The sequence below is a fragment of the Neopelma chrysocephalum genome, unplaced genomic scaffold (genome assembly GCF_003984885.1).
Source record: "Neopelma chrysocephalum unplaced genomic scaffold, ASM398488v2 Primary Assembly neopelma1_82, whole genome shotgun sequence".
Classification (NCBI taxonomy): Eukaryota; Metazoa; Chordata; class Aves; order Passeriformes; family Pipridae; genus Neopelma; species Neopelma chrysocephalum.
In genome coordinates this window covers 522,294-541,724 of record NW_020897744.1, presented here as the reverse complement: position 1 = coordinate 541,724, position 19,431 = coordinate 522,294, and the positions used below count along the sequence as shown (strand labels likewise).

The window sequence follows — 19,431 nt, the reverse complement described above, 5'->3', positions numbered from 1 at the left end:
TAATTCATAATGTTCAGGGCGGTAGAGGGAGTTTTTAACCACATTTCAAGTTCCGCTGGAATTAGGAGAGCCGGGAGCGCTTTCATCAGCGATATTATCTGTCATTTCCATGTTTTGCAAATGCATTGATTAGCATTTCTGCTGGAGGTGGTGGAGAGTGGAGAGGCAGGAGGGGAGCACTGAGCTGAGGGTAGTGCAGGAGCTGCAGACTCCACAAGCCCAGAGCGGCCATGGGGGGACCCTCTCCTTGCCCCCATATTCCAAACAGCATCATCTGGATCTGCCCTTGGAGAGGTGAGCAGGTCTGGGGGGATCACGGGTGTGTCCTGGGCTGGATGTTCCTGTCCAGGTGTTCCAGCAGCAGGACTGTCCCTGAGTTCCTCGGGTGTTTCTGTCCCAGTCCTGAGCTCTCAGCCACCTGTGGCAGAGCTGTGGGAAGCAGGGCTGGAATTCATTCCCCATGCAGGGCTGGAATTAATTCCCTCTTAAACCCTCCACGTGAGCTGGTTACTGACTACTGAGTCATTCCAGATGGGAGAAAAAGGCATTCCCAGAGCTCGGTTCCTCTGATCTAATTCATGTCCCTTGCCCAGGGCAGCGTTAGCTGCTGGGTGATGCCCATCATGTCACCCCCCTGGCTAAACCCACTTTCCCTCCTGACCCCCAGAGCCCCAGCCCCAGGATGTGTTACCCACAGGTCTGAGCAGGCAGTGGGTGCCATCAGTGCTTTCCCTGCTGTCCTTGTCACCCTTCAGCAGGCTTTAGACTCCCTGTCTGACACGTATCCCGCTGCTTGGGCTGGAGCCTGTCGTGGTGGCCACAATATCACCGAGGAATGAGATAAAATAGATGTGAGATGGAACCTGGTACAATAAAGCGCCTCAATTGAAGCAACTTTACAAAGTCAGGAAAGATTTAAGGCAAACAAGGTATTGAATCAAAGGTGACAGGAGGCCTTAAATGAGAGCACCTGCCTGCAGTCCCCTTCGGTTTGCATCACTCTGTCATTGGGCATGTGGGGATGGACTCAGCAAGGCTGGTGCCCATGCACAGCCAGGCTGGCAGCTTCTCCTCCTGCAAACCAGCTCCTGCTTGAGTGATGGAAATGCCATTGGCATTGCAGGGCTTTAGATGCTGCTCCTAATTGAGATCCTGCCCCTGCATCCCGCTCAGCTCATGGAGCATCCTGCCTTGCTCCAGGGGAATCCTCCTCCTAACGTGGCATCAGGTGTTTTGCAGCTCCACAGCGCTGGGCAGGGCATGGGTTGATTTCAGAGTCAGAAATGGCTTTGGAAATGCAAGTGAGAGCACAGCACAAACTCCAGAGGCATTCTCCATCTCTGAGGGATCAAACCCAGGGCAAGCAGCTGCTTTGCGCAGCACATTGGGAGTGAGCCATCCCTCAATGGTTCTGCTGCACTGGCAGCTCCAGCTGGTGGCCACCTCCAGCTGATCTGGAAGAGGTTGTGTGGTTGGGGTGCTTTTGGTGTGGGAAGGACATGACAACAAAGTGACCCCACTCGTGCTGCAAGAACGAGTTCTCTATTTCACCCCGTGCTTTGCATCCCGCTCACATTCAGCTCAGGGCTGGTGAACCCCAGGTGGGGAATGTAGCAGCTTCCCATAAAGACCCACGAGATGAGGTGTTGATGTCCTGAGAGTTCCTTATGCCCAGCAGCAGCTGAGGCAGGGATTGAGCTGTCTGACATCTAATTAGAGGGAAAACTACTGCTCTGCCAGGCTGTGCCAGCCTGGGGGCTGGTGAGGAAGCCCCATCTGCAGCCTCAGACCTTTGCTCCTGCTCTCCCCCTGTCCCAACAGAAACAGGGATCTCAGGGAGTAAGGAGATTAATGTCCCCTGAGCTGGGGAGTGGGTGTGTGCCAGGATGCCCCACCAATGCCAGGAACACGAGCCCTGCTGTCCCTGTCCTCCCACTCTGCAGAGCTGCGGCGCTGGAAGGAGTTGCTGGTGCTGACAAAACGCGTATCAAGGAAGTTATTTTGAGTCAGGCAGGATCGGGAGCTGTGCTGGGAGTGGGAATGCAAACAAACAGCCAGAACAGCAAATTGGTATTTTTTAATGAACCTGAAAAGGCTTTTTTTCTTTTCCCTCTCTCTCGCTTTCTCCTACTGCATAAATGAAATCCACGTCCCTGCTCCGTGCTCTGCCAAGGTTCCCATTTTGCTGGCTGTTTCCAGGATGCGGGATGCAGGGTTGGATTGCTTGGCAAATCAGTGAATTGCTGTGTCTCTGCCCCTCTGGTTATTGCTGCAGTCGGGGTGGACTTGGGCCACCCCATGGAGGACTGGCTGGGTTACAGTGCTTGGGCAGAAGGGCAACAGCACCCGCTGCCCCTTCATTTCCAAACTGGGCTTCCTTTTCTCCCCACTACCTGCCCAAATGACCTCCTGGGGTTGATTCCCACTGACCACAACCTTCTCCGCTCTTCTAGGCGAATAAGCTGAGAACCAAAACGCTGCGCAACACTTTGAACCCCACCTGGAACGAGACACTCACCTACTACGGCATCACCGACGAGGACATGATCCGCAAGACCCTGCGGTAGGGCCCGGGGGATGAGGGGGTGCTGAGCCCAGTGCTGGGGGCCACAGTCCTGCCCCACAGGAGAGTCCTGGTGCTGCTCACGGCAGAACAGGGGCAGAGTTCTCACCCACCACAGCCAAAGCCTGTGCGCGTGCCCTGCACAAATCCATCACCCCCGCGGTGACCGACGCGTGATTTACAGGCAGCCTGGGCTGGAATAACCAGAGAGGGGCATGTTCCTGCTTTGTCATTAACTTCATAACTCACTGGCTGGCTCCTGCCTGCAGAGGAGGTGGTGGTGTTTGGGTTTAACCTCTTCGTGTCCAGCTCTCATGGGCACAGGTTAAGGCTTTGTGGTCTTGTCGTGCTGAGAAAATCTCCCCAGGGAAGTTCTAGGGCCCTTTCGAGGCTGAGCTTTTTGGAAGAAAGCTAGAGGCATCTGTGAATTATTGTCAAACTAAACAAAGAGTGTTTGTATTTATTCTATGATTCTATTCTGTTGATTTGGTTCAGTCTCTGTGCATTCAGCATCTCCCAGGGGCTGGGAGAGGTTGTGTGGGGCTGGAGGTGGGCAGGGGCGGAGTGGTGGGATGGGGTGAGGTTGGAAGTGATGCTCTGCAGGGAGCAGACACCTGTGAATGCAAAGATTTTTATGTCTTGGCCTCTTTCCCACCTGGGTGAGGGCAGGGAGTGACCCGGATCCTGAGGACAGATCCTGCTCGGGGGGGTGCTGGGCAGCCTCAGCTGCTCCATCACTGCGCTGATCTGGGACTGCGCTGCAGGATTTGCTGTAAGATCTGCTGTCAAACAAAGGAGGATTTTGCCTCCTGCTCCAAGGACTCAGGGCTTTGCCAGCTCCGTGGCTGGAATCCCACCCTCCTCATTTGCAGGTGCCCTGGGAGTTTGTGATTTTCCCCATGACAGGAGCACAAAGCTGCCTTATAAGAGGTCCTGCTCAGAGGTGAACCGGAGCAGAGCCCACCTGTTGTCTGCAATGTGCATAGAGATGGGAAATTCAGCACCATGGATTATTATTTCACTTGGAAAACATTAGTCATGCTGAAAGTGCTGCAGGCTGATGGGGCTGGAAAGCCTCTGGTTTGTTATTATTATTGGTGGGTATTTTTTCACTCCAGGCTTTGAAGTTTTCAGCCTCCTCAAGCGTGGAAATCAGTTTGTAGGGAGATGCTCGGCTGAGTTGTTCACTGGAAGGCAACAGGGAGCAGGAGGACTCGACCCCCACCTTTTCAGGGCCCTGGGAGCTGCTTCTCCCTGGGAAAGGGCTGTGATCCTGGAGGCAGCAGGGAGGTGTGAGGTGTCCAGTGGCTGGGGGGATGTGCAGAAACAGGTGCAGAGCTGGATTTGCCCTCCTCCCCATAGAAATCCAGTGTTAGCACATCCCATTCCTGCCTGCCAGCCTGGGTGCTGTGGAGCTTCACAGGGAGATTCCTGACAAGGTTGGTTAATGGCAAATTAGCTCAAGGCAGCTCCAAAGGCTCCTTTCTAGGGAGTTGAGGGAAACCTATGGCCCAAAGAATTCTTCTGCTAAAACAAAACTTCTGAGCACCATGGCCTCATCTCTTATCTTGTGTGGGGAACCCAGAGCCTAAAATTCAAGAGCTCTTCATTTTCCTTAAGAGCAATTCCCCAGCCCCCTTTTCTCTTTTCTCCATCTTCGCAGCTGAAGATATTGGCAGAGGAGATTTTATTTATCCTGAATCAGGTTTAGATGAGATGAGAGTTCTTGCACACCAGACACAAGGTAAAAAAACACCCAGTCTTTTATTTTAATATCTTGCTTGGATTTGCTTCTCTTCAAACACTGGATGGTTCTTTGAGTAGAAGGATGCTGAGAACTTGAACCTCCTCATTTAGATATCAGCTGAATTAGAGAATCTCAGGATGGTTTGCATTGGAAGGGACTTTAAAGCTCATCTCATTCCACCCCCTGCCATGGGCAGGGACACCTTCCGCTATCCCATGTTGCTCCAAGCTCCTTCCAACCTGCCCTTGGATACTTCCAGGGATGGGGCAGCCACAGCTTCTCTTGGAAACCTGTGCCAGGGCATCACCACCCTCACAGGGAAGAATTTCTTCCTAATATCCAATCTAAACTGACAATCTTTGAGTATTTTGTTGTGGCTTGAGCTGTTTCTCTTCTCCACGACACCAGTGGCAATGACCCCCTCACTTCTCCCAGTGCCACTTCCCACAGGAGGCATCTCCCATTGTCCTATCTTTGGTGCTTTGCTTCGCCTGTCCATCATCTCATCAAAATATCTCCTTCTCTGTCAGGAAAAGCCAACTTCAAAGCGGTGAAGACGCTGATTTTCCCAGTGCTAATCAGTCGAGGCTCCTGCCAGGCAGCTGGTGGTACTTGAAAGAGCATGAGTGATGCTCCCCTCAGTCTGGGTGGTGACCGTTCCCCGGGAGCCTCCCTGGTGCTGAGATCCAGGGGAGGGGCAGGGAACTCGATTGCAAAGTCTCTTTAATGTGAAAATAACGGCGGAGATCAAAGCTGCCGCCAGCCTTCGCCTCCCCGCTGCCTGGAGAGCTGGAAAAGCACCCAGAAATCTTTCCAGCCCACCTGGGCTCCTGGAAGGCACGTGTCCAGCATGGATTGGTGGGGTGGTGCTGGAATGGGGCACTCTGCCAGAGCCTGCAGCTCTCTTCAAGGGGACGAGTGGCATTTGTTGGAGCAGCTGGAGTAGGGACATCCTGGAGAGCTGGGTAATGGATCCCCTCTTTCCTGAGCCCCCCAGCCGTACCCCTTGTTCAAACTGGTCAAGTGGCTTTGCAGTGACAGAGCCCAGGAGCCACCAGGGTTCACCTCCCCGAGCAGGGCCACCCCCCGGGCGAAGGAGAGGTGAAGGCAGCCCAGCTGATTGCGCTGGCAAGTGGGATTTTGTTAATGAATCAACCCCCTCAAATAACACCAGATACTTTGGATTTCATGAAACACAGCAGGTGGGAGGATCTCGAAAGGTCTCATCCATTCATTGAATTAAATATCCCTGAGTCTAGCCCAAGGTTTAACAGGGATGAAACCACCCACCAGCCTGGTAGAAAGCAAGTTCACAGCCGTGTGGAAGGCGCTGGACTCTGAGTGCACAGATGGATGGGCTGGGGGGCAGGTTCCCTGGCAGCACTGAGAGGGAAAATCTCACCCCACAGTCCCCACTCTCATCTGGGCTCCAAGCATGACCGTGTGGCAGCAGTTTGGAAGCTCTGTCCAGTGGTGGGAAGCCAAGGTGCATGTCAGGGGGAGGCAGAGAAATGCTGCAGGGGAAATTGGAATAGGCAGAATACAATCACCTACGTTTAAATAATACATGTAATATGCAAAAAAATAAATTATATTCATAATAAATATCAGAGCTGGCCAGATATTGGATACAATTATTCATATCCAGATATATTGGCAAAGTGATGCATTATTCATATGATACTCAGCTAGCCCACAAATGCCAGGAATTCTTTGTTTAATCATGTGTTTGACAAACATCATGACTCATTAAATATATTATTCAGAAAATAGTATTTGATCAGGACTAATAGGTGTAGTGAAGACACTTGGAGGTTTGGGGTCCTGAATTGCTTTACCCTGGAAGTGCTGAATGGGGTTTGCTCAGAACTGCAGGTGCCCTTGTAATTGTATCTCACTTCTCTGTGGTTTCTGTGCTCACACTTCAAGGCTTTTTGTGATGGAGCCCAGCACCGAATCCTCCTTCTGTTTTTCGGACAGCTGGACAGTTCCCAGATGCAGACTTTTGCTGTTTTCCCTCCTTGCCTGGTGTTGCCTGTCCTTAAGCCAAGCTGGCTTCACCTGCACGTCTGCTCCTCATTGAGAGCCAAGTTGCTATAGGGACCATAAGGGATCTTGGGCACAGAGCATGCATCCTCAGGCTCTGCTGCCTATTGTGTGCGTGTGTGTTGTGGAAAAGGGTCCTTGTTGACCCCCATTTCCCCTTTCCACACTGGGAAGGAGGCAGGAGGAACGTGTGTGAGAGCAGAAGCCGTGAGTCAGCGGAGCAGGGCTGCTGGAGCTGCGCGGTGAGTCAGGGCTGTAACCCAGGAGCCCGGGCTGAGTAGGAGGCAGAACAAGTTTAATGAGCAGTGATTGTTCATTTGCTGCTTAATTTTCTTCCAAGGTGGTTTTCACAGCCCTTAACTTAAAGATCAGGACCCCACAGTGAAGATATCAGACCAAACGCTGAGCTGGAGGGATTGGGATTCATAGGGAGAGACGAGGGATGGGTGGTGCTCGAGTTACAAGCTCGGGATTGCAGGTGAACGAGGCTGCTGGAGGCGTCTCGTGCTGTTTGTCAGGGAGCTGATTTTCTAACCCAAGGCATAAAAATTCCATCACATCGATTTCTTGTAATAAAATTCAAGCTGGTGTAATTGCATTATGCCATTTTCCAACGGGAGGGCTGGGGCTGGAGCTGCCTGCTCATCTGACTCACTGCTCCTGCCTTCACCGATGGGCCAGGGCACTGCTGGCCTGCCCGAGCTAAAAATACCATCCCAGTGGGGATAAAACGCAGCCAGGCAGAGGGGTTGGGGTTGGGGACTGAGCCTGAGGCACTGGGAGGGCTGGCATGAAACCCCAACTGAACCCCTCTGGGCATCACACACAGATGGGCACAAAAGGTACGGACCCACCTGAGAGGTGGCTGGAGATACCAGAGGGAAAAGAGGGGTGGGAGAAACCCAGTGGTGTCCCCAGCTCCGTCGTGCTGCTCGGGGCAGCAACAGTTCCCAGGTCTTGCAGATGTGCCAAAAACTACTTCCCAAGGGACACGGTTCTGCATAAACACAGGGGCTTCCCGTGTCCCTGTGGGCAATGAAACGAGGCTTGGTGGGGCTCTGGGGCCTCTCCCAGTGTGACACTGGAGATGCTCTCCCTGCCACCACCATGGAAGTTTTCCATGCGTTTCCTTCCTGGTTTTCTACCCATCCTGGATGTGCCTGGGGCTTCACAGCAAGCAGGATCTTATTGTGCTTCTGGGGTGTACCTAGACATTGTCAGGACAAGATCTTGTTACTCACATTTTTAGGAGGGCAAACCATCCCAAATCCTGTCTCCCTGAGTGCCTGGGAGCCAGCACCACTCTGTGATTGCTGGGTGTACAAACATTCCCCAGGCTGTCAGCTCCCTGTGAGGCCATGTCCCCACCTGTCCCCCCCTGTTCCCTCCTGTCCCCTTCTCCCCAGCCCAGCCTTCACATCCCTGCCCTCCCCTTCCCTCCCCAGCTTTGCCCAGATGGACACATGCCTGGCAAGTGTTATCTCCGGAGCTGCTGCTGCTGCTCCTTTTTCAGTTTTGTTCTTTAAAAGAAAAGGAGGAAAGGAAATAGGGAATATTGTGCCTGCATTTGAGATCCTCTTTGAGGGTTTTACTGTTGCAGTGGGGTGTTTTTTTCGTGGGTATCTATAGTAACGCTGCATCCAGCTACATTTTTCTGGAGAGCAGCATTCCCTGTCTTCCCGCTTCCATTGTGTTTTTTTCCAAACCCCTTTCCTCTGCTGCTCCCTGATCTTTGTGACGTGCCACTGAGCCATCCCATGGCTTCCTTGCTTCCTTATTATTCACTTGTGAGCATGAGTGTGGTCAAACTATCTGTAGATAAGCCACTAAACTATCCACAGGTAAACCACCCATGGACAAACCATCCATGCATAAATTATCCACAGATCAACCATCTATAGACAACCCATCCACGGATAAGCCATCCAGGCGCTGAGCAGACTAGAGGTGTGGGGTGCAATTAGTTACTCTCAGGTGGGATCACAGCACACTATTTATCTTTAATTACTTTTTCCCCCTTCCCGTACCGTCCCTGGAGGCAGAGGTGCCACCCGTGGGAAATGGACACCAACAGGAGTGGGTGAAGAAAGGCAGGTAGCAAAAGGATGGGAAGACACTGTAGGAATATTTTTTTAAAGAAAGAGAAAGCAGAGAATGTAAGGAAAGGGAAATGTCTTTCCTTTATGGGCAGGGAGCCCAGCCGCTCCCTGCGTGGCTCCAATGAGGATGTGAGATGCTGGATGCTCCCTCTGGAGGGGGATGGGATGGCATTCCCTGTCACCGTGTCCAGACAGCACTGCTGGGGAACAGCTGGTCCCTCAAGGCAGCCACCACCCTCCTGGCCCCTCTCCGGGATTTCAGGAGCAGCGAGCAGAGGCTCCCTGCAAGCACTAACTTTGCTCTTCTGTCCTCTCTCCTCACGCCCAGAGCGGGCTGGGAAGCAGCAGAGAAATGACTCATTAGCTGCCAGCTCAGGGAAAGGCATTTATAGCTTTCTCACAGAGAACAGCCTTGGCTCAGCTCCACTGTCACTGCTCTCGGCTGCCGTCAGAGGGATGCATCCCGGGACCCCAACGGGGCTGGGAGAGCTGCTCCTGGCTCAGGTGTGATGCTTTCCACCCGCTGGGGCTGTAAATCCTTCATGGGCTCGTCTGCAGGGTGGGAGAGGAGGTGGCAGATCCACCCCGTGCCCCAAACTGGCAGCCAGGGTCACTCTGAGAACTGCCACGCTCTGAGCAGTGCCCGAGCCCCTCGGGTGGGAGGGAAGGAGCTCTGTGGGAGCGACACCTCTCCCAGCTGTACAGTGTGAGGGTGGTTTGAGGAAGAGCCTCCATGGCCGGGCAAAATGCAGCTGGGCTGGTGGCAGCTCAGTAGTTTTACTTTAGTCACCAATGACTTTTTGATGTTTTAGTGGAAGAGCCACAAGGATGTTTGAGGTTGCTTTTCCAACAGTGCCTGGGCTGGGACCTGCGTTAGACACCGACTCACACCAGGAGCTGCCCTGGGCAGGCTGTGGCAGCACTTGAATGCCCTCCAGCTGCCTGAGGAGGAGGTGCCCAGTCAGTGGGCTGGGGAACAGTGACCTGAGTTGTCCCCTCTCTGGGGGGACCTGCAGTACAATGAAGCAGCCCCTTCCCTGGTGCCATCACCTCCCCTCTCCCCAGCGTCCCCGCTCACCCTGTGCCTGTTGCAGGATCTCGGTCTGTGACGAGGACAAGTTCCGCCACAACGAGTTCATTGGGGAGACGCGGATCCCGCTGAAGAAACTGAAGCCCAACCAGACCAAAAACTTCAGCATCTGCCTGGAGAAGCAGCTGCCGGTGAGTGGGAGGTTCAAAGCCACGTCCCCACCGTGGGACCATGGGTGTAGCTGCTTGCACGTGGGACTGTGGGAGCACCCCTCCCGCTGGGGAGGTGGGAGTCCGGCCGCGGAACAGCTTCCGGACTGGCTGCATTCCCTCCTGCAGATAGATAAAACAGAGGACAAGTCGCTGGAGGAGCGTGGCCGGATCCTCATCTCCCTCAAGTACAGCTCTCAGAAGCAGGCGCTCCTGGTGGGCATCATCCGCTGTGCCCACCTGGCTGCCATGGATGCCAACGGCTACTCCGACCCCTACGTCAAAACGTGAGTCCTGCCCCGCGCCAGGTGAGGCACGGCCACGAGCTGTGCTGTCCCCTCCTGCCTCTCCCTGTAGTGGAAATTAATGGATCTCATTAGGAGATGCAAATGAGGGCGCCACGGCAGCAGCTTGTGTTTGCCCGGAGCGTTGTTGTTCCCTGGCAGTGGTTTTGCAGAGCTCCCAGGTAAGGCGGGCGCGGGAGCTGCCTGGTGGTGCGTGGCTGTGCCCGCCCTGTGCCGGGGCATCCTGTCGTCCCTGCTCACTGCCAGGCTCAGCTCTGCCCTGGGAGACGGTCTGCGGCAGGGATGTGGCCCTGTGGACAGAGTTGGTGGCCCAAAGCAGACAGGTACAGTCGGGTTTTGCTGACAGGTTAGGGCACAGGCATCCCCCTCTTCCAGCCCCAGGGGATGGGCAGGTAATCACCCCCTTCTCCAGGTCCCAAGGGAGAGGAGATTCCCAGCCCAGCTCTCTAGAGCCCAGCTCCCAGCCACCACCCTGCACTTGGGAAAAGCTCTAATTACAACGTGTGTGTAATTAGGTCAGACAGCACTTTAATGGCAACCCACGGCTCCGGAGGCTCCAGGGCCCTGTTAACAGAGCTGAGGGCACGTTTACAGGTCCCGCTGACACTTCCCGATGTAAATGACTGGGAGCACCTTCCTTTTGAAAAACACTAGCGATATTAAGTACAGTCGTTCAAATGACTGTATTGGGCTGCTGACTCAGCCTCACCCAAGTGATTCAGGGAAGTTGGTGTCACCCAGGGGCTTTCCAGAGATGCTGAGGGAGGTGATGGTTTGCTGATGCAGAGCCAGGCTGGTGTGAGGCCCTGGATTGCTGCAGCTCCTGTTTTTTTTTTGGGGGGAATGGTATTTTTCACATTCACTCTCTGCAAAAAAGGGGTGGCCATGGAATGGAAGGACCAGCAGCCCTCCCTGTTCCCACCCCACATCCCTGTTCCCACAGCACTCATGCAAACTTGGGCACTTTCAGGGACAGTATTTAAGGCAGAACTACTGGGATAAACCACGCCTGGGAGATAGAATTTATCAGCAGGACACTTTGACCTTCCTATTTAATTGTTCTTTAGGGGTGGAGGTGTTTGTATAAAAATCCCCTCTTGCTTTTTTAAATGCCCAGGAGCAACACAATTCCCATTGTTGAACCCAGCTTGTTTTAGGTGCCATCCACAGGAGACTGTATCTGCAGGGCTGGAATCAGAGCAGAGAGAGAAGTGATGCTTCTCAGTACAAGCCCTAATTTTTTAATTATGAGCAAGATCTGGAAAGTGTAACAAGGAAGCAGAACTGATATTTAAAGGCACAGCACCAGCACAAAACGATAATGGTTTCACTCTGCTCTGGCCCAGATTTCAGGTGCCATCTCTGATGACACTTTAATCTTGTTTGCTCTCCAGCCCTGCTGCTGCGCTGCAGAATATGCACAGGGAACAGTGGTGCCCAAAGCTGCAGTTGCCACATTCACTCCTGATCCCTTTTCCACACTGCATGTGCTTCCTGTCTCCTGGAGAGACTCTGGATGAGCAGACTGGTAGCAGAGTCCCAAGTCTGGACTGGGACTGGGCCGGGAGTGATTGGTTTTGGGAGCTGGGAGCGTGTGTGCAGTGCCAGTGTCCCCTAGGGACTGGAGATGGGATAATCAGTGCTCTCTGCAGCCAGCCAACAGTGCTAAGGTCAGGAAATGCTGCCTCCTCCCAGGCATTCCCAACATTTTAGCAGGGGAAGGCAGGAGAAGGAGAGCCACAGGCTCATGGGACTCAGTTGCCCACCTCATCCTGCCTCCACTGGGATCTGGTCCCATCCTGCCCTCCTCAGCACCCACGTGAGATGGGACTGCTTTGGTCTCGTTGCAGATACTTGAAACCAGATGAGGACAAGAAATCAAAGCACAAGACGGCGGTGAAGAAGAAAACACTGAACCCCGAGTTCAATGAGGTGGGTTTGGGGTGGTTGTGGTTCTCAATGAGGGGCTTTTCTCAGTCCTCAGATTTAAAAGATCAAAACAACGCCTTAGTCACTATGTGGGGGATCGGGGTTGGGTTCCCTGTGGGTGGCAAAGGGCAGCAGCCTGAGGAGGAGGATGGGCAGCCCCAGCTCCTGTTTCATCCTGAGCTGTCTCTGCTCCCCCACAGGAGTTTTGCTATGAGATAAAGCACGGCGACCTGGCAAAAAAGACCTTGGAAGTCACTGTGTGGGACTATGATATCGGGAAGTCAAACGATTTCATAGGTGAGTGGGGCACTCCAGAAGGTCTCTTTTTTATTTATCTTTGCTGTCTGTGCCTCTTACTTTTTCATCTGCTGCTCTTCTGCACTTCTGCATCCCCACATTCATTCTTGCTGGGTTTTGGTTCTGCTTTTATCCCTCTCCTGCACCTGAGCCTCCTCTCCCACACGGACATCCCCCGTGTAAGGAGCACCAAAGCAGGGAGAAGATACATCTCCCTCTCCCCTTCTGTTTTCAGATCTTTTCCTCTGAACAAAAAATCAGGTTTAACAGGGAGGTTTCATTTATCTCTATTGGATATCTGGGCTTGTTGTAATTTTGCTCCTGGTCTCTGTGATTTATCACTAACAAGTGCCCGGTATCTCTGACAGCTGCTGTGACTGCAGTGAGCCCTTGGCACAGGAACAAGCTGCCCGGGACAGGCCCCAGCTCCCAGCCATGAGGGGGGAGGGAAAGATGGGCTACAATTGCCTGTGTGTCACATCAGGTCGTGGCATTGGATGCTGTGAGGATGGTGCATGCCCTGGCTCCATCCTGCATCCTCCAGCATCCCCTGGGCATCCCTCGGCATCCCTCGCAGGGCTGATGTTCCCGCCTCACCTCTCCCTGTCTCTGTCTCTCTCCCAAGGTGGAGTGGTGCTAGGAATTAATGCCAAAGGTGAGCGGCTGAAGCACTGGTTCGACTGCCTGAAGAACAAGGACAAGAAGATCGAGCGCTGGCACACGCTAACGAACGAGCTGCCGGGCGCCGTCCTCAGCGACTGAGCTCCACGGGGCCGCTCCCAGGCGGCCACAGCTCCGCCACAGCCTTTGGACTTCCCTCCTTTACGGCTTCGGATACGGGGGATCGCGGCACCGGGGGCAGCCGGGAGAGCGGGACACCCCTCGGCACGGCCTGGCTGCGGGGAAACCCTTGCCAAGGGGAGAAGGCGGCGGTGCTTTGCTCCGCCCAGCCCGTCCCAAAACTGCCTCCCTGCACCCTGACACACTCACAGCCCTGCCCACGGGCATGCACGTGCACACACACACACGTGTGCTCACACACACACACGTGTGCACACTCACGCCTGCATGCTCTGCAGTCTGGCTCCTCTTCCAATCCTGGCTGTACTGAGTTACCTTCTCGCTGCCTTGCAATTCAAGTGGCAACAATGAATGCGTCCGTCTGCGTCCGTGTGTCCAGCATCGGCAAAAGGCGTCACTTAAAACCTGGAACTGTTTTCCTCAAGGCAAAACTGTGCCATATCCCTGGTGGTTTGTCGAGTCTCTGTGGTTTGGGCCTAAACAGTCTTTTATGCATTTAAATCTCCTCTGTTGGAATGATTGTGTCCCTGATAACCTGGAAAGAGTGTTTGCTTTTCTTCCAGGAGTGTTGTGCTCGTCCTCTCCGATAACTCATGTGAAGTCAGCACAGCTGTGCAGACCACGGTTTTCCTCTTGGGATTGGGCAGCTTCATGTTTGGGAGGCGAAATAAAAGGCTCAGTGAAGCCCCTGGCTGTTCCTGCTTCCCAGGATCAGCAGCCACCACTCTCCTAATGAAACCACGCCTTCCCGCCCGGAGCCACGCAGCAGCACAGCTATTTTTCCAGCAAAGCCAGTTTTCAGGCTAAATTTTTTCTATCATTTCTCCCTTATTCATCCTTTTCCAATTCATGCCATTAAATAAAACCCAGTGAAGATGCAGAGCCTCGGGGCTGAGCTGGAATGTTGTTTGTGGAGATGCTTGGCTCTGGCACAGCTATCAGGTTGGCCCATTTTCTGCCTCAAACAGCATCCAAACCAAACTTCTGTGTATGGCACAGTAATAATATAATAATATTATGATGATGATAATAGTAATAATAATAATCCCAGATTTCATCCTCTGTGATCCACCTTGGCCTGTCTCTGCATCCTCATCCCACTGGACACCCAGAGGGATGAGCTAAAACTTTCTATGAAATGCTGCACGTTTCCCAAAATTTTTGAAGCCTTTAAACCATGATTTCTTAGGAAGAGCTGCTCTTTCCCCACAGATCTCAATTACCTTCAGCTTCCGAGCCCTGTGCATGCACATGAGCGTGTTGCTGACTTCTTTTTTTCTTGGAAAACAATGGGATCTCTGGAAATCTACGTTTACTTTTCAAAGTGATGATCATGTTACACCTTGTTTGATAAGGGGGGGGGATAAAACCAAGGTTCATAGGGGTTTTTTTAATAACTTAATATTTGTAATGCATTCTACAGATATGCATGGATTTTATTTGAATGCTGGCAGCGTGTCAAGTCGGATGTTCCCAGTAATCCTTTCTGTTCCAGCATCTTAAAACCTGGTTTGGGTCTGAGCTTCCAGGAAAGCTCCAGGAACACCAGGTTGGCTGTGCCTCCCTTTTTCTTGCAAAATTCCTTCCACACCATCATTCGTTCTGGCATATCTTGCTATGAAACTGGTTTATGCCTGAGGTGGAGTAGGACATGTGTGTGTGGGTTCCTTCACTTTGTATCCCAGTCTTTTCTAAGCAGGCACCCCGTCCGTCCGTCCGTCCGTCCCAGCTGCATGCAGAGTTGGTGGTTGTCATGCCAGGCCTCGTGAAATGTTTGATACCAATGTTTTGCTACCATGTGAAGGCTGCAGAAAACTGTCCTTACCTGCATCCTGAAAGACTTTTGTATTTCAGTATTACCTATCCGTGTACTTTTTGTCGGATTTGTTAATATTTATAACGAGAACCGAAAATAAAAAGGTTAAAAAAAAAAAAAAAAAGCTGATGCTGGTGGTGCAGCTTTTGAATTTGGGGTCTGGCAAGGATTTGGGGAGCGGGAGATGGTTTTAAACTAGAGCTTTAGGGGCTGCTTGGCCCAATGTAGTATATATACACTACGTGTATAAATGTATATGAAAATAAATAAATGAATGAATAAATAAATATGGAGGGAGAAAGAAAATGCATGTATGGCCCAATGTAGTATATATAGTACATGTATATTTTTATATTATATATTTGTGTATATATATGAATATAGTAGCCTGCAGCCCAGCAATTCCCCCAGAGCACAGGGAATGACATCCCAGGTGCCAGGGCTGGGCAGGGGTCACTCTTACAGGAAAAGACAGCTGGAAAGCACAAGGAAAAAATATTTACTCAATTAAATGATGCTCTGTTCAGTCATCAGATTTTTGTTTAAGTCAGTCTTCATCCCCTCGGGAATAAAGAGCTGATTATAAACGGGGGGGCAGGGGCACAAACCCTGCAGATTAAAATAAAGCTTAAGGCATTTGGATGCAAAGCTGCTCTGGGGCACGTCAGACCCTCCCACTCTATAAAGAGGCTTTGCTTTTGGGGAGGGTCACCTGCACCAGGTGGAGCTCCAGAAGACCCATGTACTCCCCCGACAGCTCGCAGGAGCCCCCGAATAACGGGACCCCGGGGCCCTTCGATGGCCCCCAGTGGCCCCACCAGGCCCCACGGGCCGTGTACCTGTCGGTGGCCGTGCTGATGGGCCTCGTCGTGGCCTCTGCCTCGGTGGTGAACGGTTTGGTCATCGTGGTTTCCATCAGGTACAAGAAGCTCCGGTCGCCCCTGAACTACATCCTGGTGAACCTGGCCGTGGCCGACCTGCTGGTGACGCTCTGCGGCAGCTCCGTCAGCCTCTCCAACAACATCAGCGGCTTCTTCGTGTTCGGCAAACGCCTGTGTGAGCTGGAGGGCTTCATGGTCTCCCTCACAGGTAAGGGCACGGGCCTGGAGACCTGCCTTGGTCTCTGGCTGCTGCTTTTGTCTTTAGCAAAAGAGCTTTGGGACTGTTTCACCAGCTTTGTCATCTCCTAAATTCAGCGTTTTAATGTGGTAAAACTCGTGTCCTTCAGCTTTTCTTTAGCACAGGGAGCGGTCAGGTAGATGGTTGGCTCTGCCAGGTCACCATATGATCTGTCTTGGTCCTCATAGAGAGGGAAATGTCACTTGGGCACATGAGGAATCTTTGCTTGGTGTGCTTTTTGTGGGTGCTGGCTGCTGTGTCAGCACACCTGTGGGTGAGGGTGCACCAGGGACTGCACAAAACCCTTTGTCAAGGGCACTCCTGTGGAGAAACTGTGATTGCAACCACAAGGCATCACAGACACCCATTGCCAACTTCATCTTTAAGGGCCAAATACCCTCACAGCTCTCCCTGCTGTAAGAAAAACATCCGAATTCTTGTTAAAACCATATTTACTTGGACAGCTTTAGATTGTCATCTACCACATCCTGGCGTGGGCAGCAGAGCCTGTCCCTAAGACACAACCCCTCCTTCTCCCCCCAGGCATCGTGGGGCTGTGGTCCCTGGCCATCCTGGCCCTCGAGAGGTACGTTGTGGTCTGCAGACCCCTGGGAGACTTTCGGTTCAAGCACCGACACGCCGTCAGTGGCTGTGCCTTCACCTGGAGCTGGTCACTGCTCTGGACAACCCCACCACTCATGGGCTGGAGCAGCTACGTGCCTGAAGGTAGGGGAGGGGTGCATCAGACTCCACTGGGTCATCCCACATATGCTTTTGAAGCACAGAGTAGCTGGAGAGTGTCTGTGCTGGAATTTAAAGTGTGGGTATCTCCTGCTGCTCAATAATCCTCCCTGGGAGGTTGTTTTTTTGAAGTTGCCCACTGCAGGACCTGTTCTGGCTGCTGGAGCACTCAGAGCAGCATCCAGCATGCAGCCACTCAAAACCTGCTTCTGTAGGGGCTGATCTCCAGGGAAAGTGAGAGGTGCTTGGGTGGCATTGCTAAGCAGGGTCAGCACTGGCTGTTTTGGAGCCTGTTACTGAGCCCCGATCCAAGCCCATTGTTGGTTTAGCCTTGTTTCCAAACTTGGTTCCAGGTCTGAGAACCTCCTGTGGGCCCAACTGGTACACGGGCGGCAGCAACAACAACAGCTACATCCTGGCCCTGTTTGTCACCTGCTTTGTGATGCCCCTCGGCCTGATCCTCTTCTCCTACGCCAACCTGCTGATGACCCTGCGAGCGGTAAGCACGGCGGGCACAGGTGAGCTCACGGCTTTCTGCTCACAAAGCTGGTTTTTGTGACGCTCAGTGGAGCTGACACCTCCTGGCACTGACACCGGGGCACCCAAGGGATGGAAATGCTGCTGCAAGTTGTTAACAGGCCTCTCTCTCCCTTCCAAACCCCCCCCACAGGCTGCGGCGCAGCAGCAGGAGTCGGACACGACGCAGCAGGCGGAGCGGGAGGTGACGCGGATGGTGGTGGCGATGGTGATGGCCTTTCTCATCTGCTGGCTGCCCTACAGCACGTTTGCACTGGTGGTGGCCACCCACAAAGACATCACCATCCAGCCAGCTCTGGCGTCTCTGCCCTCCTACTTCTCCAAGACCGCCACAGTTTACAATCCAATCATTTACGTCTTCATGAACAAACAGGTGAGAAAAAGAGGAGGCAGCCAACAAACCACAGCTTCACTGGGGCTTCTGGAGAACAACTTAATGGGCTCATAAAACATGGAGGAACCTTGTATCCTATCTGGGAGCATAGTCACAGGCTCGATCCCAGATAAGCAGCAAGGTTTTGGGGAATAAATGGAAAGGGAGGGAGCAGCCTGCGAGCCCAAACAAGAGCTCATTTTCTGCTTCCATGATTTTATGGGGTCAGGCAACTTAATGTTAGATCACAAACGGCTCATTGAAGACACAAAGCAAACAGAATGAAACTTTTATTGTCAATAAACTGCAAAGAGTGGGGCTGGGAACAGAGATCTCACCCAAAATATAACCAGCGCCCCACCCCTCAGAGGTGACACCAGATTTCTGCCGTCACATGTAACCCACCCCTCCCCTGCCCAGTTTCAGAGCTGCCTGCTGCAAATGGTGTGCTGTGGTTACCACCCCCGGGGGACTGGGAAAACCTCTCCGGCTGCCCCCCGTCCCCGCCCAGGCATCGCTGCAGAGGGGCTGCAGAATAAGGTGATGCCGTCTCACCCCGTCTGAGTGCTGCCAGATCCTGCCTGCACCAGCACCAGCGCCAGCTCCAGGCTCTGCCTGTCCCACCCAGCCTGGTACAGCACTGACACAGAGCGGGCTCAGTGCTGGAGGTGAGGGGGGGGCTCTCAGAGGTTGAAGTTCCCAGCAGGCCACAGGGTTCTCCAAAGAAAGCCATGAGTGTCTTCTCGTGGGAGAGGAGCCACCCATTGTGGGATAAACTGCAGACTTTTTTTCACTCTCCTAAATACACCCCCTCCCTTCCAGCCCCTCACCTCGGGCAATTGTGAGCCTTTCAAGAACAACAAAAAAAAAACAAACAACAAAAAAAACCAAAATAAAGAGCAGTATTTTTTCCTCGATGTAAAACATCCCAAGTTGCTGTTTGGCCCAGACGGTCCAGCTGTGATGCCACATCCCAAGGGGTCTGAGGACAGAGCTGTACATTCCCCACCCCCAGACAGAACAAGTGCTGTTTGTGCTGCCCGACCTTGCTGTGAAGTTCAAGGTCACGCTGGAAATCTGGCATAAATCCAGCAGGCACGTTTAAGTGCAGACTGTGTTAATAAACATTAATGAACACTGATCAGTTCAGAGGCATCTGTTTTACCAGCTGACAGAGGGTTCGACAGAAAACACATCCCCTCCTGGTACGTCTCTCGTGGCAAGTGCCACATACACCATCATAACAGAGATCAAGAAAAAACCCAGTTCAAAATCACAAAAGTATTTTTTTTAATATATTTAAGGCAATAAGGAAAGGTCTTAAATCCACTGATTTCCCAGGGAGGGTGAAAACAGGGTTGTAACAGGGCCCTGAGGTCAAGGTACAACAGAGGCACCGCTGCCCATTTACAGCAAACAAAAGATGCCAAAGGCTGCAAGAGTAAAATAAAAGACAAAAAACCTCCCTGGGGCTCTGCAGCTTTACACCTGATCTTGAATGTGTTTATCTAGACAATCACACTTCTGGTTTGCGAGGCAGATTCTGTGATTTAGGAGCCCACGGAAAAAGCTTCTAAAGACAATTCTGCAGATAGCAAGTCTCTGAAACTCCTTTTTACCCAGCTCCTCTATTTTTAAAAAAAAACCTGTCTGCCTTCAGAGTTAATTGTCTTTCAAATTTTTGCTCCTGAACATTTGAATTGCTTTCAAAATGAGATGATCCAGAGTCACAGGATTCCAAGGCTCTCCCCTCCGCGGTTCTATAATCGCGCACAGGGATGAGCCCCAAACACGTTCCCTCCTCCTCCCACCCTCTCCC

At 52.5% G+C, this 19,431-nt stretch overlaps 2 protein-coding genes across 4 annotated transcripts in view; both read left to right on the top strand.

Annotated features, from left to right (window-relative positions):
- The window catches only part of DOC2B (double C2 domain beta), a 32,707-nt gene extending 17,741 nt beyond the window's left edge, over positions 1-14,966 (top strand). The window contains exons 4-9 of the mRNA XM_027690899.1: positions 2,454-2,563; positions 9,550-9,676; positions 9,824-9,981; positions 11,850-11,931; positions 12,129-12,225; positions 12,851-14,966. Of these exons, the coding sequence (XP_027546700.1) occupies positions 2,454-2,563; positions 9,550-9,676; positions 9,824-9,981; positions 11,850-11,931; positions 12,129-12,225; positions 12,851-12,987 (711 nt within the window). The 3' untranslated portion in view covers positions 12,988-14,966. The remainder of the gene's footprint in view (positions 1-2,453; positions 2,564-9,549; positions 9,677-9,823; positions 9,982-11,849; positions 11,932-12,128; positions 12,226-12,850) is intronic.
- A 525-nt stretch (positions 14,967-15,491) lies between these two features.
- On the top strand, positions 15,492-18,469 carry LOC113971219 (pinopsin). Of its 3 annotated transcripts, none has more exons than XM_027690902.1 (5): positions 15,492-15,931; positions 16,505-16,687; positions 17,056-17,201; positions 17,373-17,612; positions 18,033-18,469. In XM_027690902.1, exons 1-5 carry the CDS (start codon positions 15,583-15,585, stop codon positions 18,174-18,176), a joined length of 1,062 nt encoding a protein of 353 aa, XP_027546703.1. In that variant the 5' UTR covers positions 15,492-15,582; the 3' UTR covers positions 18,177-18,469. The 3 variants fall into 3 exon arrangements, with proteins under 3 accessions (XP_027546703.1, XP_027546704.1, XP_027546702.1); XM_027690903.1 differs by having other exon boundaries at positions 17,056-17,220; XM_027690901.1 differs by lacking the exon at positions 18,033-18,469 and having other exon boundaries at positions 17,056-17,220; positions 17,373-17,950.
- The last annotated feature ends 962 nt before the right edge of the window (positions 18,470-19,431 follow it).